This window comes from Halichoerus grypus, chromosome 7, assembly GCF_964656455.1.
Source record: "Halichoerus grypus chromosome 7, mHalGry1.hap1.1, whole genome shotgun sequence".
NCBI classification, from domain to species: Eukaryota; Metazoa; Chordata; class Mammalia; order Carnivora; family Phocidae; genus Halichoerus; species Halichoerus grypus.
This window is the reverse complement of record NC_135718.1, coordinates 22592513-22616971: the sequence shown is the minus strand read 5'-3', so window position 1 is coordinate 22616971 and position 24459 is coordinate 22592513. Positions and strand designations below refer to the sequence as shown.

Genomic DNA, 24459 nt, shown 5'->3' with positions numbered 1-24459 from the left:
ACAGACTGTGCAGAATATTTTTCCTGTGTGATCTCTAAAGTGTTGCAATGTATAGGTTCCTATTCTATCTTATAATTTACTTGGTAAGGTCTTTATGGGAATCTGACAGGACTTTTAGTAGAGGTCAATCAGCAAGGTTTTTGCTAATGAAACCCAGAAATGTGTGTCTGTGTCTGTATACATACATACCATATATATATATATATATATATATATATATATATATATATATATACACACACACACACACATATATATATGTATACACACATCATATATGTGTGAAATATACACATTTACATACATATGCATATATATGTGTACATATCTATGTTTATATTTGCAGAGGAATATTTTAACTCAAATGGGAAAGACTTGTCAGAAGTAATTAATGAATTGCCCTGTTTTGCAGAGTCCATCATGTGGCCAAAAGGGAAATACGTATTCGCAAGAGAAAGACTTCTCTCTTTCAACCAGCTGAAGTGATATTTATTTCTTATTCCTGAGGATGTTTTTTCCTCAAGTGAGAGGTATAAATAACTAAACCAGAAGAAAGTGTTCATCAGAACAACATATTTCTAATTTATAATCTCCAGGAGAGTTCCTTGTGAAAATAATTAACTTCCTGGATTTGTTTTGGTTTATAACATTGCTTCACTGGATTTATCTGTATCATTTACAAAATTAAGCAGGCTACGCCAAAATAATCTGGTAGCACAAAGTATGTTTCACATATTCAACTTGCATCAAAGGACATGTGGTAAAGAACATGCATCTATGGGAAAGAAATTATGCACAGAAACAAAACTAAATGAAATGTACATTGCATACAAGAGTAATCTCAATTAGAACCATGTAACTCTCTACTCAAATAAATGAGTATGAAATTGTTGACAGATTTTCACAATTTTAAATGTTTTTCAAGCCATTTGCAGAATTGTTTATACTGTATTTTTCTATCACATCATGACTTGTTATATATTTTATATAAAATATACATTAAGTATATATACCATATATATAATATATATGCATTGAACCCTTTATATTGGCAAAGTTGCCTATTTCTCAATATTTTTCTAACATAGCATGTCTTAGGTATTAGTGCTGGTATCTCCATGGAAAGGACCATGGAGCTTACAGAACATACCTAAGTTTACCCAGTTAATATTTGAAGAGTTGACACCAGACTTCAGTTTTGTTTGACTCCTAATCCTGGGGCATTTTCATTAAAAACATTTTCCTTGAACCAGCTGACAAAAAGAGAGAGCAAGAGATATATGGGAAGAGGGCTGGCTGAGCAGGTTTAGGAAATTAAAAAAAAAAACAAAACACTGTAGCATTTCATTAATTATGCTGCCACCTCTTATTCATCTGTGAGGCGCACTTGTAACACCAGTCCCAGGTCAGCTGCCCAGTCCCAGTTGGCCCAGCTGCGCCAACAGGCAACTGCCAACCCTCTCCCCCGGACCGCCACATTCTGCTCACCAGTCAGTATAATTTGTACTGATCGGGAGAGACTTTGGCTATGAAAGGAGTGGAATAAACTGGAATCTGTAGGGCAGGTGGTTGCAGCCTAAATGGGAAGGACAAAACCTTGCATGATAGAGACTAAGTGGAGTAATGTGTGACTGCTGGGACACTGAACTTGTTGGAGCCAGTTCAATATATTTATTTTTCTTTCTCTGTCCAGTGAAAGTGTGTTGTCTTAGCAAATTGCACGTACCCTTTGTGCTGTTATCCCTCTCCTGCTGCTCTCCCACACAGTCCATTTTCTATTCTCTTCCTAAATAATCATGACCAAAGAAACAACATATTATTCTTGGTATCTGCCCATTGGTGGACTCGGCCTGGAATTCCAGTGCAACCCACACTTGCCTTCAAGTACCAGTTAAAAACACAGTGGGGACACAAGAAAAACACTTGGAAAGCTCCCATCAGCATGGCGTAGTGGGAGGGACCTGCTATAGGGGAAAACACCAATTCTCTTCTGTATCTTCTTCACAAAATATAAAATTTAAGTACGGCAGTCAGAACAGGCTAGGTTAGGCTGGGGTAACAGGGTTAAAGGCTCAGAGGTTTCCAACAATGAAGATATATTTCTGGCTCCCACTTCATACCCAATGTAGGCGGACAGTGATGCTTTGTTCATTATGGTCACACAGGCCACACAGTGGAACTGCCCCCCCCCCCAAATGTTTCTGTCCACAGAACCACAGGAGGGAAAAGGAGCCCTCAAGGGTCTACAACTGGTATTTGAATACTTCTGCTTACAAGGAAACAAATCACTTCTGCTCCCAACTCATTGTCCAGAATCAGTCACGTGGTTCTGCCCACAGAAGAAGCACACGGTACCAGGCTACCGTGTATCCAGGAAGTGAGCTGGAAATAGTCAACAGCAGTGACGGTTGCCACACAAAGAATACATTTAATGCTGAAACAATTTTTAATGAAACCAATAGGAGAAAACACACTCTCAGATTATAAGAATGAAAAGTGTCAAATATTGAAACATGAAGAAAGAGAATTTAAGAACAGAGCAGTTGGTAAATTTATGAAACATATAAGCCAAAGAAGTGGTACAAGGTGCAACTATAGATGCGCAATGGTCTTTGGCAGATTTATCAATGATAAAGCTGCACTGGGCCAAAATACTAACGTTTATCTCTGAAGTTGGCAGGAGGAATGCAAACCCTACTGAACATAAATAGCATTCTGGTGCCATGTTCAGAGATACTTGCCTGTAATGATCTTGGAGCTGACCCACCAGATCACTCCTGATCCTGTTAGATTATTAAGCTCTTTTGAAATAGCAGTTGAAGAATCTTCCTTTTGGATTCAACCCAGGAAGAGCTTTCCCAATTCATACAACATAATTTTTTGGATAAAATCATGGGGAGGGCAACAGAACCAAACGCTAATTCTAGTTAACACTAGCTTACCCAATTCCCTTCTTTCTTAGCACAGAAGAATCATCTTGATTAAAGTGCCTGAGAAGTTTCCTGGGTGATATAATGAAGAAACACATTGGCTATACATATCTCCTTCCCGGTATTCCCCATCACCAGCTCTAAATTTGTCTCCCTTGGCCATATTCCTTCCAGTACAACTCTTACCTAATCACCTTTCAATTATAGTTTCCTGCTTTAATGATCTTCCTTGTGAACTCCAGGTATTTGTATAATCCAACTCCCCATGTTAAAAAATCCAGACAGGGTAGATTATGTGGGTAATAGTTTGAGATTATCAATTATAGTTCATAATGAATCTTTACTTCCTTAAAATGCTGCGAATAGATGGTTCCACTTTCAGAGGCTCCTTTCCTTTCTCTGGATTTTGGATTCTCCATCGGTCAAAGGTATATGGTAATAAAAACAGCCAAGGAGGAAATTCAGTGACGGTGGTTGACATTTTTTCCATAATCTTTTTGTTTCTTTTTAAATGTTTTCATGCCCTTTAAGGATTCTGCAGGACAACAGGTAGGCTCCCTATCTCTCCAGCACAGTGTCACAAAGACTCTCGATAGAACATGGTGGTCTTTCCTCCCTCCAGGAGAGCCAGATATACATCTGCTCCCCTCTGAGGACTCCGAGAGAAGCAAGGGAGTATAGGCGGGGGGCGGGGCGTTGCTCCAGACCTGAGCCGTTGGGGCAGCAGGATGTGCTATCCCTCATGAGGCCAGTTAAGGGCAAGTGAGCCTTTTCTCACTCCTCAGAGATCTGAAATAAAGACTGGTGGAACCCTCCCAGACAGAGGTCACTTGATTAACCCTGTGCACGTTAGCCTGATAACAGGGTCAAGTACTTCTCACTGTGAGGAATTTTCAATTTATTTCACAGACAAGATAGCTTGATCTGAGCCAGCATGGCTGCTCCCCTGGGGAAGCTAAGGGAGGAGAGCCAAGAGCCCTTTGCTGGGGCCTCACCCTTGCAGTTTCCCGGGCCCGTCTAGCCAGGGCCCCACTTCTTCCCCTGCTGGGGGTTCTGTGTGGTACGCTTACAAGAAAGGAGCCAGAGCACCAAGAGAGGGATAAGGTCAGCCCTTCCCAAGTTCCATCTGGGATTTGGAATGCAGACCTCGGGGAGGGCGGGGGCCGGGGCACATGGTGGGGAGCATTTCCTTCTGTTGTTTGCTTCTGCTCTGCATTCCTTTAAAATTTCTGTGTAATTTATTACAGAGAGAGTCAGCTGCTTTAGTCTGCCTGGTGTTACTTCTCTCTCCCCACTTTCTTTGAGGAACCATGTCCTTCTCCGTTCTCTGTCCACTGGATGCTGGAGAGGCTTCCTGACCCCCAATCCAGGCGGTGTGTAAAACACCTGAGTTGTTGGAACCAGCACACCGTCCCTCTGACTACAGGGATGAGGTAAGAGATGTCCACTTCGCCCAGGTCGGGCCAGTGAGAACTGTCCACCTGGAGCTCTCGCGGTGCTCTCGGGAGACAGACACTGCTTTTCCGATGGGGCTGACAGGCTGACTAAACAGAAGCCCGGGCCTCTGGTGGCCATCCTCGCCTTCCTGCCCGCTGGCTTCATTCTCAGGCAGATTTCCCCATGGGGTAACAAAGAAAAGAGATGGAGAAAGAGGGAGAGAGGGGGGTGTTTGGTGGCATTTTTGAGTGGCTCTGAATTCACTGAATGAATCCATGCTTGAACTGTATCCTTGGACCTCCCCATTAAATAAGCTTGTAGATTCACTGTTTTTGCTTAAACTGGTTTGAATTGGCTCTCTCTCAGTTGCATCAGAAATTAAAAGAAAAAAAAGGATATAAAAACTCAAGACAAAACAATGCATTTCTCATTCATTTCCTGGTGCAACAGCCTTGGTACTTTCAGGCCCACGGAAGCAAAGTGGCAACCAATCCATGTCTGCAGTGGGGCCGAGTGGGGGCCACAGGCTTGAGTTCCTCGCAGAGACACAACTAGCATCTCATTGTCTTGAAGAGCTGTGTCACCTCAAGCAAGTCACTCCTTCGTGTTGGGGCATCAATTCCCTCACTTTAAAAGGACTGAGTCAGCGAGAAGGGTCAAAGAACCCTCTTTTGTTGAAAACTACAGGTTTCCAGTGGTAGCCCGTTTCATAATATCTTGACACGAGGCTCAGTTTTATATGTTGATTTCATTACTGCACGTTTTAAATCAAGGTAAGAATATTCGCCACGACAAAGACACGCATTTCTTATGTGCCTAGTTTGGCATTTGTTTGGTTAGAGTCCTGGATAAGGTGGATGCACTTGCAATTTCCTTAAACAGACGTACAATGCTAGCCTGGTAGCTTGTTTTCCTTCATGCTGCAAATCCACATGAAAACTCAGATGGGGCTCCCTCACTCCTGTGTAGTCAACTCATGCATATCCCTTCTGTTTCTTACTGTCCTCGTTCTCTTCTCGATTTTGTATAATTTCATGCAGTCATCTTCTTCTTACTCCTGCCAGCCTCTTGCTTCCAATATGTGCCCTTGACTATACCAAATAGTCTTCTTTCACAAGCTTAAACTTCCCTTTTGCGTTTCCATATATCCTCTTCCTATCTCGAGATTGCCACAAATGTATCCAGAATCTATGTACCACTTACTGAGCATTTACTAGGAGCCAAGTACTTTGCATGTCATTTCTTGAATGTTCTCTCGCCCTATGAAATGGGTATTATAGATTGCCTCACTTTGGCTGACTTACATGACTTTCCTAGTCCTAACTTACTTTATCTATAAATGATACAATGGATATTAGAGCTAAAACTAGAAACTTGGTTTTTATTTCTCCATTCCTGTGTTCTTATTTAAGATTTTATTTATTTATTTGAGAGAGAGAGAGAGGGCACAAGTGGGAGGAGGGGCAAAGGGAGAGAGAGAAGCAGATGCCCCACTGAATGTGGGGCCTGATGTGGGGCTCCATCCCAGGACTCTGAGATCATGATCTGAGCTGAAGTCAGACCCTTAACTGAGTGAGCCACCCAGGTACCCCACTCCTCTGTGTTCTTTCTAATGAAATGGCTGGTCTCCCTACAATGTGTGCCAAATGCTAAGTCACACAGCCTTCAAACCTGACTCAATGGTTCATCAGTGACATCCGGCGGCCCCAGAGACAGTCACTCAACTCTCAGAATCTTGAGTGGGGGGTAGTCGGATGAGAGAGAGAATGAAGGGAAACAAGAGCTCCAGAGAAAAGAGTCAAAACAAGATACATTCTTACACAAGCAAAAGAAACTTTACAGAACATACCCCTCTTCTTCCCACATTTCTCAAGAAAACATCTAAAAAATATGATACTTTTAGAAAAAAAAAAAATGGAAAGCATGAGAAACAGGGATGCCCAGATGATGTGATGCCTTGGAAATTGGCTGGCTCTAAGTGTGGACTCTCTTCCATACTTGAAAAGGTTATGATCTGGATTTCATGGAAGACTGACACGATTTCCAGAGGAAGAATGACTGTACATGCTCATACCTCAAGTCTTAGATACTCATCTACCTCCCCTGAAGGTTCTCAGCAGTGCTGGGATAAGAAGCAATCCATTTCGTTCTCCCACAAAGTTGCAGGTGCAGATAATAATTTGTGGAAAATAATGGGAAGCTGAGTGCCAGGGCCGGGTGGGGTCAGATGCAAATCCAATGGACGACCTGCTGTGGGCTCTTCAATCGCAGTTCACTAGGAGATGGAGTTCAACAGGGCTTTCCAGGACAGCTTTGTTCTTCATTACTTGCCCATGGAGAAAATTACAGAGGTGAGCCTTCTGCCAAGTGAGAAAGCGCAGTTGAAAGGAACGTGTGTACTAGGAGGTGGGCCATGCTGTAATTCGGGGTTGTTGTTAATAAGGCTGTCATAGGAGGTTCTCAAGCCATCTTCAAAGACGAGAGATCATGTGACTAGATTACAGGCTCATTCTAAGCAAACTGAAAAACTCCACGTACTGGAGGGGAAAAAGCCAATATTTATTCAGAGTCTGAGAAGAATCCTATTTTTAATCTTTCTGCCAGAAAGCACTGAGAAACCAAAATCATGCAGTTTCTAACGGGGTAACCAGACCAAGACTGATGATTTTAACTGAACGATGATGAAGAAAAAGGGAAAGGGGAAGGAAAATGGGAGGAAGAGGAAGTAGAACAATATAATAATCATTCTCACTACACAAGATTAAAGACTCCTTTGAAGTTAAAAGGAGGAGAGGGGGATAACAGAGATGGAAGGGGGCAGGACACACACACACACACACAGAGTCTATTACTCCAGAAGGTGCTAGACATGAAGAAAAGATGGACCCCACACAGCCAGCAAAGGTGGTCTGGAGCCAATATTACTTCATTTATTAGAAACACAAATCAGGTCATCTTAGCATGGTGGCGATACAGAGGATTTATGATATGTATAAAAGTCATACCTTTTAAAAACAGTATCATGCATCGCATATCATTTGATTCTAATGACATTCTTGTGATGAAAGTCAGAAAAGGAATAAATGGGTTCAACTTCCATGTATTATTCAGCCCCATGCTTTTCCCCCACTTACTATCTTGGACAGTTTGCCCCATAGATTGATCTAATTCACGTAAGCCCTCTGTTCTCCAGCGTGGAGGTACATTCTGAGGAGGTCAGCTACCACCTGCAATGCCCACGCTTGCGCGTGTTTGGCGGTGAAGCTGTAGTTAGGATCCGCAGATTGTGGGTGAGGAACAGAAGACCACAAACAGCCAGCGCCCTCACCCTCAAGCTGGGATCCCTCAGAGCTGCCGTGCTGGGGGGGTCTGGTACCAGCGGGGTGTGGCTCAGACTTCTGTGGAAGCTGAGTATCACCAGGGGGACTCACCTGCTCTAGGTCCTCAGCCGACCGTTTGTTTTCTCCAGTCGGATCCTGATAGGGCAAGACAAAGAGCTCAGCGGCGGTGGGTAAGCCAGGGAGCACCGCCACCAGGATGTGCTGGCCTGGGACCCCGGTGGCCTGAGGGAGAGACAGAAGCTCACGTAAGTTCTACAGGAGAAGGTGGTGAGGATGCATGGAGTACTCGCGGGCAGTAGGGCGGCAGGAAGACACAGTGGGTGGGGTGGGCAAGCAGGCAGGCAGGATGTGAGCCTCATGGAAAGGGACATGACACGGGGTAAGGCAGCTGGAGCCTGCGTCCATGGCACTCCCAGGGGCTAAGACAGTGATTTCTCCCTGCGGGAGGTGGGTGCAGCATCTCTCTTTCTGCGGGACAGATGGCAGATGCAAGAAGGTTCAACAGTGGCTTAAGGCCATCTAGGTAGTGCATGGGGATGCTGAGCTTGGAACTTGGGTCTGACCACGAAGCCCTTCTTCAGCCTCCCTTCGCCTGATACTTAGCACTCAGTAGCCCGAGTCACAGCTACCGTACTGTTTTATGGCCCTCCCAGATTTTAAACTCAGAGATTATATCTGAATCATCCTCATTATGTATGAAAATGTTGATTGAATGATATCTGATTAAAGATTTCATTGTGAAATTCAATAGAAAAACCCCATTTGATGAGGTAAAGGTAACTGCTTTTATATCCCATTCTGTTACACAGTAAAAAGGAACAAAACTGCAAATATATTGATCTCAAGTTGTACCTCTTGTAGGGTTTATTTGAGTCCGCCTGGCAGTAGGTACCTCAGGGCTTAAGGAAATAGTCAAGTGTAACTACTCATCTCAAAGACAGGGTGGGCTTCGAGGAACCAGGGGCGGGTCAGCTGCCTCCTGAGATGGGGTAAACAAGGAGCCTTTGAAACTGTAAGGGATCGACCCCTCCACCCTATCAAACCCTGTCCTGAGAGGCGTGGAGCCAAACGGTTTATTCTGCGTTTAGCTGATTATGCTATGCAGCAGCCTGGAAATATTGATGAGCAGTAATTTCTAGCCTTCTGGACAGCTGGTGGAAAGGTAGAGGCCCAGGGGATGTGATCCCTAGACTATCAATGTGAAGAGAATGACGCCTGGAAGATTGGTCACTGCAGGGCTAATGCTTGGTTGATAAATCACCTGGGGGAATCGGGCAGCTACCTGGGAGGTCTATAGGGTCATAGATCCCTAGAACACTACAGGTGGAAGGGAGGGGGCTGTGGACTCATTGAGGGGTGTAAGTCCTCACTCTTGGACAGCAGAGGAGAGAAACCCCTAGTCACACCAGGGACAAACAGCTCCAAGGGCAGAAGGATCTATTCCAGGGAGGCCTGGGGGCTAGTTGATGCGCCCCCTGGTGGCCCTAATGTTTAGCCACACGGCGGTCGTGGACGCTGAGTCATGAAGACAAAGGTAAGGTGGCATTTACGCAGAGGTGCATGAAGACAGCATTCTCCACCCCACTGTTCCATGTATCCCTGTTTTTCCACGGGAGAAAGCAAAGGATGGCCATAGAATGGAGAGGTTAGGAAACCACAAGGGCAGTCTGACTCCAGAGCTTCACTTTTAACAGTGTGGCCGTGGCCAGAGCACCTTAAGTCTCTATGTTCAGTTTCCTCATCTGTAAAATGGGAATGATTATAGTAGCTACATAATACGCTACTTCTTTTGTGATTAAATGTGCTAAAAAATGCAAAGCACGGAGAAGAGTATGGGAGTACTGTAAGTGCTAAATCAATATCAACACAGATAATGGCCTGAGTATGGGGAAGGCCAGCCCTTTGCCAACAGGTTTTCTGAGCAGGCGGTACCTGAATGCCTTTATCCCATCAGCACTTTGTGTCACAAGGCATCATGTGCTGGGTCCCGGAGACAATGTATAAAACACCCTACACGGATTTTCCTGTTAGGCTAAGAAGATGCTCTGGGGAGAGGGAGCTCATCTCTGATTTTCTGGGTTTGTACAATAAATCCGAGCAGCTCCACGAGCAGATATTCCATTCCTCTGTTCACTCATGAAATTGTATGTTTGCAGGGGGTGACGTGCCTAAAAGAAAGTGTTTTCTCAAACTGTCAGTGATATTTACTCAGACAGGGATAAACCTCACCACCTTGCTGTTCTCCCAGAAACCACAGGGGGCCGTGTTTCATACGTACAAATCCAGACCCTGGACTCAGACCTTTTGCTTCAATTCACTACCTTCATCACTCACCAGCTGTGAGACCTAAACAAGTTATTTAACCTCTCTGAACCTCAGTTGCTTTGCCTGCAATAATCCCTTCCTCTTGGGGCTGTGAGCAGCAGAGACATGCCTTTGAAAGAACAGGGACAGAGAGAGAGGACTGATCATCAAGTGCTGAGTGCTCACGCCTGCGAGGCTAGAGCCCAGGGCTGCTCTCGTGAACTGCATTCTCGCCGTGTCCCTTCAGTATTGGGCACGGTGGCTGATTTTGCACTTGCTAGTGACCTGAGCACGAACCCTGCCGTATGAAGAGGACGGTCACAAATTTCCATGTGTTTCTCCTCTAAGTGGAAGAAAAGTTTCCCGAGGCTCAAGGACCGTGTGTTTGTTCCCAGTTTCATCCCCCCACCCAGAGCACCTATGCTGTGTCTGCCCATGTGGGGATCAGCGGTGCAGACAGCAGGTGGCCAGCAGACTTCCCATGGGCTCCAGCTATTTCCTGGCCGCTCTTGGCCCAAGGGTCCCTCACCGTGCAGCTCCTGGAGGACAGAGAGAGAATGTGCTCCGGCGAGAGAAGGAACTGTCTGCACTCACTTCCACCAGGGATTTTTTGATGACTCGGCTGATGTCCCTCCTCCACTCAGGGATATCAGGGTTGTAGTCATCCAGGTTCGGAGAGAAGGACAGGCGAAGGGATCGGAATTCCTCTGGGGATACAACAGTAGGGTGATTACGCAAAGTCCAATAGTTTCCTCGAAAGTGTGTTATATATTGCATGCAAAGCCTTAACAAAGGGCCCTTTTCCTCCCCACTCGCCAAAGACAGCCTTCTAGAAGACAAATCTGCTATTCCATCTGAAATCTACTGTCTCTCCCAGCCCTCACTTTCTAAACCAGAGCCGTAGGTCTGGCCCATGCCTCGCTCTGCAGCCTCTGCGCACTGGTCCCGGTTCTAGACTGAGCCCTCGAGGACACTAGAGCCCCGGAATGCCCTGGATGCACCGCAGGCTTCTGACCCTGGGCCTCTGCACACACTGTCCCTCCCGCAAAATGCACATCCTTTCTCTCTGCCACGCACACAGCGTTCAAGCTCTAGCTCGAGCACTTAGTGACGGCATACTCTCCCCCGCTATGGTTCAAAGTTCTTTCTCCATGGCACTACTGTGTCTTGCACACATTTCCATTATCATTATATGATTTTATAATTATTATATGATTACATGATTATAATTATTACTAGAGTCATTCTGTTGCTATGTTTTGCTTGTATGGAAGTTTTACTTCATGGAATTTTAAACTCCTTAACTCAAAGAATTTGTTAATTGTCTTTGCAGCCTCTGAGTTCATCTTGGTCCTCCCGAAAGTAGGATGGGATTGCAAAAGCAAGGCTGTTAGGAGGAGAAGATGGGGAGGCTGAGGAGCGGGGGAGCACTGCAGCACTGAGATGCATACGTGACAATTGTGGAAGGGAGGGAGGCTTGGTGACCGCCCTGCAGCGTGAGGAAGGTCCGGCAGGACTGTCAGGGAGTCCTTGACCCACGGCAGTGATGGAGGAGTCCCCTGCGTGCCAGGGATGAGTCTGCCTTCATATGCCTGTCACATTCGGTCAGTGGCTGTGGTCAGCACCTGAGAGGCGTGGCCTTGGCCCAAGACAGTGATGGGTTTCAGAGCCCAGCCCTGGGGAACTCAGCCCCGGACAAGTCGGGTCATGTCACCACCCTAACACCTGCTAGTGGCTTTTAGAAAAAAAAAAAAAAAAATCAGCTTCTTCACCACGGCCTTCATCATCCCATAGAACCCGGGGCCGAATTTCCCTGCTGCCTACTCCACTCTCCTCTGTGCTCCAGGACCCCTCCGGGCTGCCATGCTCCTTCCCTCATGAGCACACTCCACTCCCCAGATATGGCACAGTCGGCTCCTTTCTCATCACCCATCAGTCTCTCCCAGGAGAAACTCGGCCACTAGCAAACTGAGTTACCCTCCTTTCTGCTACCTCAGATACCCTTCATTATATGACCCTATTTGTCATCTTCGCACTCCTTGCCACTTAAATTCTTTTGTTTTTACTGTCTGTCTCCCACACTGAGACATAAGGTCAATGAGGACAGGAAGGTCGTGTTCCTGGCCCTGTGGGATGGTACCCAGCAAATGGTAGGTTTTCAATTATTAGCTAGTCATTTAATTAATAAATTTGTTAAATAAATAAATATATAACACTGGAGGCTCTCTAATTTATGCATTTACTTATTCAACAAACATTTCTTTCTTGTTTAAAGCATGTCTTCATGTTTCAGTAGGGGCTCAGTGATATCCGTAATGCTGATTATACATTCAGGAAACATAGAAGCCCACTTGCACATTTCCTAACAATGCTAAAGACTTATCAGACGCAGGGTTTGAAGACTCTTAAATTACAGGGGGTGTATTATGGCAGTCAGCCTATTTCAAAGATGTATTTTTCATAGCTTGACTATTTTATGAGACACTGGTCACCTATGTGAACATCACTTCAGTTCTGATGTAGAATAATGAAATTCACCTTAATTAGTAACATGGTAAATGGGAGTACCCAAGGAATCAGCCACTGAGTCCTAACTTTTCACTTTAAAGATACAAATTGATGTCATTTTCACTTTCCCTGAACCTCTTACCAAACTGTAGAAACTTCATCTATAAGGGAAGCTGTTTATCTTAATAAAAAGACACAAATAGAAAAATAATGTGGCTCTCTCTGTAATAACTTAGCAAGCTCAGTAGCAGGACACAGGAGTGTTATATTTAAGTCTACTCAGCAAACAGGTGCATGTGGGAGCACTAAAAAAGGTAAATACCAGTAATAAACACACACAGACACACACACACACACACACAGTTGAGCATTGAACCATGTGTAGTTTAGGATGCCATCCCTCACCCTGGTAGTTGAAAACCCATATTTAATTTTTGACTCCCCAAAAGCTTAACTACTAATAGCATACTGTGGACCAGGAGACTTACTGATAACAGAGTCAATTAACACATATTTTGTATGTTAGTTTTCATATGCAGTATTCTTACAATAAAGTAAAACTAAAGAAAATGTTATTAACAAAATCATAAGAGAAAATACAGTTATAGTCCTGTACTGTAAATGTACAGTACAAAAAAATCCATGTATAAGCGGACCCTTGCATTTCAAACCTGTGTTACTCAAGGGCCAACTATATTTGTGTGTGTGTGTGTGTGTGTGTGTGTGTGTGTGTGTGTGTGTATTTGCAGCTGCTGATGCAGATGAATTCTACACATTTACATTTTCTTTTTTGTATTTAAAAGCAAACCTGTGCCCTGAAGCAAATTAAGGAAAACAATGCAAACTAGATTAACTAGATTTTCTTTCCTGCAGTTTATTTCGTGGCTTTGGGTGGACAGTTTTTCCCCTGTCAATTTCCCAAATATAATGCTTCCTGCAGTCTGACCATGAGGGCCTTACTGTTCCCCTCAGCTTAACTAAATTTTAGATAAGTTTCTTCCTGACTGCAGGTCTCTGATGTCTCTTTACTTAGAGCATTTACTTTAGAAAACCTGCAACTATAAATTCCTTCTCTGCTCTTCTGAGATACACACCTTCTCCAACCCAGGAATGTGTCTCTCAGGAACCTGGGAGGCATCTCTTTGAAATGTAACCATCAAGAAAGATAGAAAAAGAGTATGGAGGTTCCTCAAAAAATTAAAAATAGAACTACCATATCATCCAGGAACTCCCCTTCTGCGTATTTACTAGAAAGAAACAAAAATACTAACTTGAAGAGATATCTGCCTCCCCACGTTCACTGCTGCATTATTCACAATAGCCAAGATATGGAAATGACCTAATTGTCCATAGACAGATGAATGGATAAAGAAAGTGTGGTATAGACATACAATGGAATATTATTCAGCCATAAAAGAAAGAAATCCTGCCATTGGTGACAGCATGGAGGTACACTAAGGGACTTGTGCTAAGTGGAGTATGTCAGACAGAGAAAGACAAATACTGTACGATCTCACTTATATGTGGAATCCAAAAACAAAAAACAAAACCTCAGATACAGAGGATTGGTGGTTGCTAGAGGCAGGGGTTGGAAGGTGGACAAAATGGGTGAAAGGGTCAAAAGGTACAGACTTCTAGATATAAAATAAATAAGTCACAGCATGGTGACTATAATTATTAATACTGTACTGTAAGTTTGAAAATTGTTAAGAGAGTAGATCTTAAAAGTTCTCATCACAAGGGAAAAAAGAATTGTAACTACATACAGAGCTGGAGGGTCACTAGATTTGTGGTGATCATTTCACAATATATGCAAACACTGAATCATTATGTTGTATACCTGAGACTAATATAATGTTGTAGATCGACTGTATCTCAATAAAAGAATAAGATTGATATACTATTGCCATGTATACTATGAGAGCAAGGAAAGAAAAGGAAAGAAATGGAGGAAGGAAGAAAGGCCCTCTGTCTCCTGGAGGGTAGGAGCCTAATTTCCAGAAGCACAATTAACAAACACGGATGGTCTAATCACATTGATAATCCCCTCACCCCCAAATTCCTCCAGTACTTTTCCATTAGGTCATCCCAGGGTTTAAAAATATTCAACTTTTGTTTCAGTTGAGTTCAATCTTGCTCGTCGAACTCCGTGTGATATAATTTGTCTTTAACAGGTCACACGTGTCATTAAAATGTTCTAGTGATATATATGAAACTGACACTTCATCTAACTGAAGACAAATTAAGGATGTTTGCTCAGAAATTTGGTTAGGGGAGGGAAGACCACTTCCTTGCTCAAGGTTTGGATGAAGAGACCGTTTTTAGTGAAGGTAACTCACTGGATGGAGAGTGATCCACTCTTAGATGACTCTGTTCAAGACATTTTAGAAGAGGAAGAGGTAAGCCTGGCGAGGGAGTGCGAGGTGGTTAGAGACACTCCTCTGGATTCAATTCCTAGGCTCTGTTTCTTATAGTTATTTCATATTTTCTCATTTGCAAAATAGGAGTAAAAATAGCATATTTCTCATAAGTCTGCTCAGAGGATTCAAGGAAACATATTTATCAAGTGCTTAGAAGAGATGCTAGTAAGGGCTTTGTCAATGTTAATTTCTATCACTACCATCGCTATTATTATTATTACTGGAGCTGTCACTGAAGAGCAGGATGACTTGAAACCAGAGATTTCCCACTTCTGAGCTACAATTTCCTATCTGGGAGATGATGGGATGGGCCACATAAGCCCAAAGACCTTCTAGGTTTAACATTCTCTCCATGGTTTCGATGAGGCTGCTGATTGGCTTAACCAAGAGGACATGTGTGGTGAGTCATGGGTCATGACGCCCATGACAGCCAGGAAGGAGAGAGAGGAGAGAGAGGAGAGAGAGAGCCTCACATGGAACAGCCATGAGAACTGGTTAGTGGGGTCATTACAGAGCATGGGCCCTGGGTCTAGATGGGCTGGGTTAGAAGCCCCCCCAGCTCCGCCACATATAAGCTGGGGCAAGTTACCTGCCCTGCTGAAGGAACAAGAGTAATAACATCACCTACCCTTTGCTAGGGTTGTTGTGAGGATTCAGTGCATTCCCAGAGTACAGAAAGGAGATGCAGAAGGAAAAAGAAGCAGAAGCTCTCCTCCATTTTGTCCACCTGGCTGAGAGGTCTCCTCACTGACGGGACCTTGTTAGGAAAACCACGGCCCTGGTTTGCTTTCAGTTACTGTTTGGACTTCTCAAGCCTCTTGCAGGCAGTTGGGGGTGGGGGGCAGTGGGCAGGGGAGGGGAGGAGGGAGGAAACATTATGAATCTAATACGATTCATAGGGCATTCGAAGAATAGTGTCCTCAGACTTGTTCAAAGTTCCTTACAAATTACTTTTTGAATTTGAAGGTCAAGTTGGCAAGATAAGCAATGAAAAGCAGAATCTGCATCAGAACCAAATAATTCTGGGACTGGGGCAATTGATATTTGGACCACTAGCTAGTTTCTCTCTGTCTCTCTCTGTCTCTATCCCTTCCTCCCTTCATCCCTCCCTTTTGCTCTGTCTCTGCACAGCATTTACCTTTCCTATCTTCTTTTAAATTCTTGTTGTTTTAAATTTTAATTTTCCATGATGCATATGTACCACTTTGATATGAGCAATAAATACACTTCACGTTTTTATCATCCACTAATAACACTCAGTGCATACCTATCTTTCTCTGCAGACAAAAATTACCAAAATGAGATCAATTTGTATAAACTGTTTTTAATCCCGCATTTTCAGTCAGTGATCCTACCTTTCCACTTCAGTAAACTATCACTCCATGCAATACTGACTATATTCAACTTCCCAACCAATTAGAAGATTGTTCTGTACAGCTGTTTGTTCAAACTAATATCCAATCTAGGATGATACGTGACATCTGTTTGGGTGGCCCTTCATTGCTTTTCATCCAGCAGAGTTGTGTTTTTTTTTTTTTTTTTGATGATACATATTTGAGGGATTTTCAGAATATATAGATATTGGTATATTGTTCTTAATAATCACGACTCTTAAAGTTGAATTTTAAAAAAGCCTCAATATTAGCTATTTTCTTTTATAATGGGTTTTTGTTATTCAAACACTGCCAAAATACCAAATGGAACGAATCAGCTTTACGTGTAATGAAGCTCATTCTATCCGACTTCGGGTGAGTGAGAGTAGAAGAGCCATTTCAGAACACAAACCAATAAAGGCTCTGGGGGTCTTGGGGCCATAACTGTGCTGGTGAAACCACATCTCCCCCAAAGGAGGAGACCAGACCTGACTCAGCTCTTTCTCCACCACCAGCCTCTGTTCTCTGGGTGGAGGCCTAGTGGCCTCCGGTAGCCTACAAGCACCCTACCTCCCTGAGCGTGGGGCCAGCCAGCGGCTCACGTGCACAGGCACTCACCATACACCGCGATGGTCTTTGTGTCTTGCAGGATGGCATTCCCAGCTGAGACCTGCACTGTGATGGTGTTCATCCCTTCCGAAGTAAACTTGAATGATATGCTTCCCTCCAAGGTGATCAGAGGCTGAAACAGGGGAGGGCACAGAGTGAGGGGACAGCTGGCCAGACATCGATGAGACAGCCACGAGCTCCGAGCCACCAACCAGCCACTTAAATCAGCACAGGCTCTTCCCGGGGTGCCCCCATGCAACTGGCTCCATCTACTTGCCCGTCATCTCCAGTCCGGGCCAGAAAGGAGTTATTAGAGCCATGACCCCAAGCGACTCTGCCCATTCTCTGTGACTAGGACACCTCTCTTCTGGTGTCATCCTGATTCAGGGCTGGGGAGATGGATAGGTCTTGCTTGTTGGCGGGACAGATCTCTCTATCTGCAACCTACTCGTGACAGGCAGGTCTCTTAATACAAAGAAATACTCAGATTGGACCCACACAGGCAGCTCATGTTAATCCGGATGTAGGCAGCAGTCACTGAAAATCTCTAAGCTTCCAGTTGGTCATCACCAGGGGTACGATTCATAGAATATTCCGATGGAACACAGCAACCATGGACACCAAAACTGTCCTCGTTAGACTGGAGTGGCCTTGTTTGGCTTGGTTCCTCTGAGAAGCCCTATCAGCTGTTTCTGGAAGTAGCTGCTATGGAAACAAGTACTAATTGGACAGTGGTTTGAGGACTGAAAAAAAAAAATACAATTTGGAGTCGTGCCTGTGATAGAATCGGACGCCGGGGTCCTGGAGGAAAAGATGATTAGCCTAATGACCTCCCTCAACTCATTCCGCACAAACATTTCTTTCCTGTCTTTTCTTAATTAATTAAAAAATCTAAATTCATGTAACCAACTCCCTGTATAGCAGAGGGAAGACCAACACCCAGCATAAGAAGCCTGCTCAATGTAATCTGTTGAGAATTTGGTTTTCTGCTGTCAGGTTAAAAAACATTAAAAAAAAAAAAAAGGAGACATAGAAAAAAGTTTAGTATATTCATCTTCTAGCACTAGCTTTTAGGCAAATAACTTAGATTTCTCCTCCGCCACTGTGGGTAGTGGGCCCAATTTAGGCCACATTTACATGCAGAGTTTCAGAAGAAATTAAAAAAAGCTTCTTTTCAGAGGAGTTAAATTAGCAGTAGAGGTGAGCGTTTCCTTCCCCTGCCAGGCATGTAGCAGGTCTGGGGTCAGGGGAGGTTTCCTCCCTGGGCCTGTGCAAAAATTATGACTCCAGTTAAAGCCAATGTTCAGCTCTGGGGTAGAAAAAGATTGGCATCAGAATAAGATGCACTCTATTTGAAGAGCAAAATCACCAAGTGCAAGAGAGCGGTTCTGCTGGAGGAAGACGAAGCTTTCTTATCCTGAGCAGCTCATGCCAGTGCCCTTTGGGGAGGCCTTCGCCCGGACTGCCTTAACTGACATTTGGAAGCAAATTGTAATCTCTGAGAATGGAGGAAGTTCAAAACGGACCTGGCAGCCTGGCACAGGGGAAGGAAAATACATGTGGGCATGGGAAGGCCTTGGATCTGGCCTCCACGTGAAGCAGCTGAACGAGGCGGGAGGAAAGCCCTTCACGTGTGTCCTCCTGACTTTATCATCTGTAAAATGAAGGCCTTAGAGTAAATGAGGTTTAAGGTCTCTGCTGCTTTTAAAGTTGCTGCTGACTTTTGATCACAGGGCATGTTTTGGGAAAAGAGAAAGGGTAAAGATGAGAGAAAGGAGCGACCACGTCCAATTTAGGGGGCCTGGGGACCAGGCTGTAATAAGTATTTGTTGCTTTTGACTGTCTGGTATCTACTGGTTTTTTGCGGGGGGAGCATTTTCCCCCTTCTCTTGGTCCATGTGGTTCCAAGGAGGCTGACTTCAACACCTCTCTTTCTACCCCGAGCACTGGGAAGGCTTGGTCAATGATACTCCATCCTGGGACTTCTGTTCATTTTCTCTGCTTAGCTGTGAGAATATAAAGCTCGGGCTGCTGCTAAGGTCTTTGCAAAGGGAAGGCCAGTTGGAGAAGAAGGTAACATGGAGGAAGGCAGAGGTGAGGGGCAGGGGTGGCGTGGTGAGAGAGAGACAGAGGGACAGAGGGAACACACTGATGAGATTTTTGGAGCACTATGAGCCTGCTGTGCCCGAAGCTAGGACTACCCCTGGACTCTTGAGTTACATAAGCCCTTTCCTTTCCTTTCTCCCTTCAGCCGGTTTGAGCGGAGCTGCGACTAGATGCTGCATGGAAGTCTGACCCACCTCCGTGTTGTTTCCGTACCACCACACGTAAGTAAGGGTGCCCACTTGGCTGGGCCACAGCACTGCCGTTGCGTTGACCTCTTTGTTCTTTGTGGTGACAAAGGGAAGAGACAGGTGTACATGCTCCAGGGGACCTGAGGCACAAGAGAAAAGACGAGGCATAGAGAAGGAAGAGCTTTCTCTGCTTCACCTTCCCTGCTCTGAAGAGAATACATATTCGTTCTGGAAGCCTCCAAAACATCACAGTCATACTCCCTGAGGAAAGTGCTAAGGGGCTTTCCCTACTTTGGAGAAAAGATATCTTGTGACCCACTGTGTCTCAGTATTTTCCATCTACTGATCTTTCTGCCAGACCTAAAACCTGAGTTATTTATGTGTAAAACTTTAAAAACTTACAAGTAATTTATGAATTCCTTAAATGAAGAGGCATAATATGAGGATTCACAGGAAGATGCAAAGTCTTTCTAAGAGATCGTATCCGTGGTGGTAAACCAGGATGATGAAAACCTCACGGACTCCATGTGTGGGGCCGTGGGGGCAGGGGGTGGTGGTTATGGCACAAATCCCCAAACCATTCTAGATGTCATTATTCTTGACTCTTTGTTGGGATTTCCAAGATCTGTATATGTGTAAATCTGTGTGTTTGTGTGTGAGAGTGTGTGTATCTCTCTGCAGGAGTATATGTAACACCACCTGGTTCAAACTGTTTGGTGTTGAGTTCAGTTTGTTCAGGGTCAAGTATGCATGAGCAGGTAGAGACAGCTTTGTGGTTCTCTGGATGTGCTCAACTAAAAAAGGGGATGATTCTACCTATGGAGATCCATTAGAGAGAAGCCTTGATCAGATGCACAAACCCCCAAAGCTATGAGTTCTCTCTTCAGAGAGAACAAGTAGGGACCTTCCTCTGACCCTTGGTCTTCCCTTTGAGTCACTTCTCCTAGGCAAAAATGCAGTTTCCTCTGAAGTGAACGTGGCAAAAATCTGTCATCCCACCATTATTCCATGAGGTGGAGAAGAAAGTGGTACCCTTCCACCTGGTTTAATCACCACCTCTTCTGCTAGATCTTTAAATGTGTTTCCTACAGTACTGACTTTGGCCTTTTTTCCCTCCATATACTGTTCTGCTGAGCAATCTCATCCACACCCTGACCTTCAACAATAAACTACATGCTCATAACTCAAACCACCTACTTGACTCGGGACTCAATTAGGAGCCAGATGTTCCTAAGAAATTCATTATTCCCCCCCGCCCATTTTCTATTCTCCATGTCTTGATGAATGGAAACCAATGTTTATCCAGGGGACCAGCCCAGGAGCATAAAGTCAATCTGGATTCCTTATTCCTTGCCACCCATTCTATGTTGGAAACCACTGGCTTGGTTTCATAAATATCTCTCAGTGAGAGCTCCTCTCACCGTCGCCAATCCTTCCCTAGCTCATACAGCTGGACTGTCATGAGCCGTACCAATCTTCCTGCCTCCGACCTGCCCCCAAGCTAATCCACCCTCCTGCTCTATGTGTTCAGTGTGTGCCTTCCTCAGTAATAATAAGTTGCACCAAGTGCCAGGGTCCTCAGCCCCCAGAATAAAACATACAGTCCAAGGTCAGGGTAGAGCAAGTGCAAAGATCTTGAGGGCCAGGTGGTTCTCCATGTTTGCAGAATAGAAAGAAAGCCCAAGCGGCTGCATAGAGAGATGGAGGGAAACAGTGGGAGCCAATGAGATCTAAGAGGGATTCAGGACACATAGCATATTGTTTTGTAGGCTCTGAAGTATGCATATGTGTGTTTATATGAGTTCATTCTTACATGTATGCACATTATACATTCATACCACATATGGCAATGACTATGTATCTTCTCACACTACAAACTGTTGTGAGAGTGATTTTTTAGAAAGCCAAGTTGATCATGCTACTTGTTCGAAATTAAAATTCCCATTACCTAATGACGATGATGATAGTTAACACAAATTGATCTAAAATTTGTGAGACAGAGAACACAGGCTGCAAACTTTCGGAGGGTAAGAGTCTTTCACATTTATCTTTGTATCTAAAGACTAGCATAGTTCCTGAGATGTAGCAGATAATCGAATGTTTGTTGGGTAGGTGAACAGATGGTGCAATTTCTTGTTGCTGCTTTTGTCTATGCTTCTCTCTCTTTAGAGAATTAGAGGCTTGGTGACCAGCATACAGAATAGAATTGATTTTCTGGCTTATAAGCCATATGATAAGAAGTAGTTGTTAATAAGTCAGAATGGTTCAATGTGCTAAAAAAGGGCAGCATCTACTGAATGATGACCATGTGCCACATATTCTGCTAATGACTCTTTTCATTCTCATTTGCTCCTCACAACAACCTCACGAAGTAGGCACGACTATCATTTCCATCTAGAGATGAACAAACAGAGGACAATGACTCTCCCAAGGTCACGCAGCTAGGAAACATCAATTCCAGGGTGTGGGCCAAAGCAGTTTGATTTTAAAGCCCACGCTCTGGCCAGCTGACAAAGGCTCAAAAAGAGCTCTCCCATATTCACAAAACAAGCTACGAAGAGTCAGTATCTACCCATCACTTAAATGTATCCCAGGCGCTGGCAAGGGCACTTCACACGTGCTCTCATTTCTTACATGGCTCTCCTGTTTCCTATCACTCAGTTTGTTCCAGCAGGTTCTGCCCTGAGGCCTCGGCAGAGACTCCTCTCTCAGGGCACCTGTCAGCCTTTGAATCTCAGGTCCAGTGACCAGGCTTCTGGAATATTCTTTCTGACTCCCCTGATTGGAGGAGAGTGACTCAGCTAGAATACAAGGACTAGATAAACTCAAGCATGCCGGTTCCATTCTAAAGGGGTTCATTTTCTGTGTCTCTCTCACATATGAGTATTGAATATTTTTTTAAAGTCCGACCTTCAAAGTAAGGACGGTGTCTGTGTGTCCTGTTAATGGCAAAAATGGAATCTTCTTCGGGAAATGTGGTCATTAATTCATTCAACAGTTTCAGAGGGCTGCCACATGTCAGGCATTATTCTAGGTGCTGGAGACACCTGCTACTTGGTGGAGCTCATGTCTTATTGGGGGAGGCGGGCACTGAACACATACAGCGGGGGTAGGTGATAGAGTGCTGGTTTTGTCTCTCAGGAGAAATGACATGTGAGCAGTGACCTGAATAAAGTGAAGGAGTGCACCACATACTCTTCGTGATGCTCCAGGGTGAGGGCAGGGCAAGTGCAAAGACCTTGAGGAGGAGGTTTGCTTGCCATGTTTGAGGAACAGCCAGAAAGCCCAGGTGGCTGCAGGTGAGAAATGGAGGGAAAGAGTGGGAGCCAATGAGATCTAAGAAGGATTCAGGACTCGCAGCGTATCGGCTAGTCGGCCCTGAAGTATGCATATGTGTATTTGTAGGAGTTCATTCTTGCAGGTATGCACATTACACATTCATTCAAATGTGCGCAATTTACCTTTCATATTCCTGCCTTGTCCTCTTGTACTCATTTACTTTTCAGGTGCTTAACACACCTAGTTCCTGCTGCCGAAAAGCCTATCTTTTAAGCATCTCTTCTACGTACAGAGGGTGCAGTCTGCACTAAGCGAGCTGAGCTGCGGAAGTACCACTCCAGCCCCTGGAGGCCCGCAGCTGGCTGGCTGCACTAAATCCAGAGCTGAACAAGCCCCAGATGTGGCTCCAGCAGACAGGTGCCTGTGATGCACAAAAGGGACAGCGGGTGGCGCTGCATCATTCCATATGAATCTTCCTGGCAAGGTGGGTGAGGGAACTGGGAAATTGCCTGTGGAATTGGGTCTCCCTCTTTTCTTGTTTAGCCCTAATGTGCTATAGGAAGCAGCTGATGTTTGTGAGGCTGAACATCGTGTGTGTGTGTGTGTGTGTGCGTGTGCACGCGCGCGTGTGTGTGTATACACACCTGTAATGCTTGCTCTGGACTGTCCCTGCCATTTGTTTTGGAGACCTCGTCTGACCACCAAATTAAATACTGTGTGTGCGTGACATTGCTGTTTGTCTGAAATGTGAAAAATTCTCTAGAAGAAATAAAAGTTGTTCAAAGTATAAAGATGAGATCCTAAAATGGAGTTCCTTAAACTTCAACGTGCAAAAGGATTATACTAATCCGTTCAAGGCAGATTATGATGCACACTTCTAGGAATTCCAATATAGCAGGTCTGGGATGAGGCCTAGGACACTCACTCTATTTTTATCATGTAATTCTGGGGCAGGTGACTCGTTAAACCACACTTTACAAAACTCAAGTCTGCTGTTTGTTGGCCAATATAATAATCACGTGAAAAGTTGCAAAGCTGCATAGGTTTTCAAGAAAACAATCACTCTAACATAGGAACAGAAAGACATCTGCAAATGGCACCTGTGTACAGAGGTAGTTGGGGAGATTTGGGAAGAACTAGAAAATCTGTCTCATCTTTTTTTGTTTTTTCAAACCTCCCATTCTGCAAATTTACACAGTTTTCAGTGCCTTTTTTCTGCGAGACTGGCTGAGATGGGGTAGCCTTCTGAGCAGAAATCTGCATGTCCTCTAAATTCTGCCGCCTGCCCCGCCGGCTGAACGCAACACTGTCTGCACCATGTGTCTCGTTAGTTTGCCAACTAGCAGAGCGCAGTAAATCCTGTCCCCAAGGACTTTCCAACTGTCAGGTTACAACAGATTACCCAGCCTCCCAGTGAGAACGGCTGGTCCACACCTGGGAACATCGGAGCAGGCACATCGTCTTCATCTGTTTCTGATGACCTTTGCAAACCCATATTAAAAAAAACAAAAACAAAAACAAAAACAAAACAAAGCCCTCTGGCCTTTGGCTCAGGTCATGATTCTGGAGTCTGGGGATCGAGCCCCGCAGGGCTCCCTGCTCAGCAGGGAGTCTGCTTCTCCCTCTGACCCTCCTCCCTCTCATGCTCTCTGTCTCTCATTCTCTCTCTCTCAAATAAATAAATAAAATCTTAAAAAAAACCCAAAAAACAAAAAACAAAGCCCTCTGATTTGGAATCAAATCACCTTTCTGACCTGGAGAGGAGAGAGAGAGTATACCATCAAGTCAGGCAATGGGGGAGAATTCCAGGCAAGGGGAGGGGTCCTGGTGACAGAGGCAGAGGGCAGGCGTGGAAAATGAGCTAAGAGTTGCTGCTCCGAACCCACTAAGTAGAAACACACGCACTGCTTTGTAATAATGGAGAAGCAAGCTTTACTAGCTGACGGGTCACAGCATATTTTGCT

At 44.6% G+C, this 24459-nt stretch overlaps 1 protein-coding gene across 5 annotated transcripts in view; it reads right to left on the bottom strand.

Moving 5' to 3' along the window:
* SORCS1 (sortilin related VPS10 domain containing receptor 1) overlaps window positions 1–24459 on the bottom strand; it is a 520496-nt gene that overhangs the window by 38578 nt on the left and 457459 nt on the right. For all 5 annotated transcript variants that reach the window (XM_078077135.1, XM_078077131.1, XM_078077132.1 and 2 more), the window contains exons 20-23: window positions 19223–19356; window positions 16932–17055; window positions 10607–10719; window positions 7799–7930 (exon numbers count right to left, since the gene is read on the bottom strand). In XM_078077135.1, the coding sequence (XP_077933261.1) occupies window positions 7799–7930; window positions 10607–10719; window positions 16932–17055; window positions 19223–19356 (503 nt within the window). The remainder of the gene's footprint in view (window positions 1–7798; window positions 7931–10606; window positions 10720–16931; window positions 17056–19222; window positions 19357–24459) is intronic.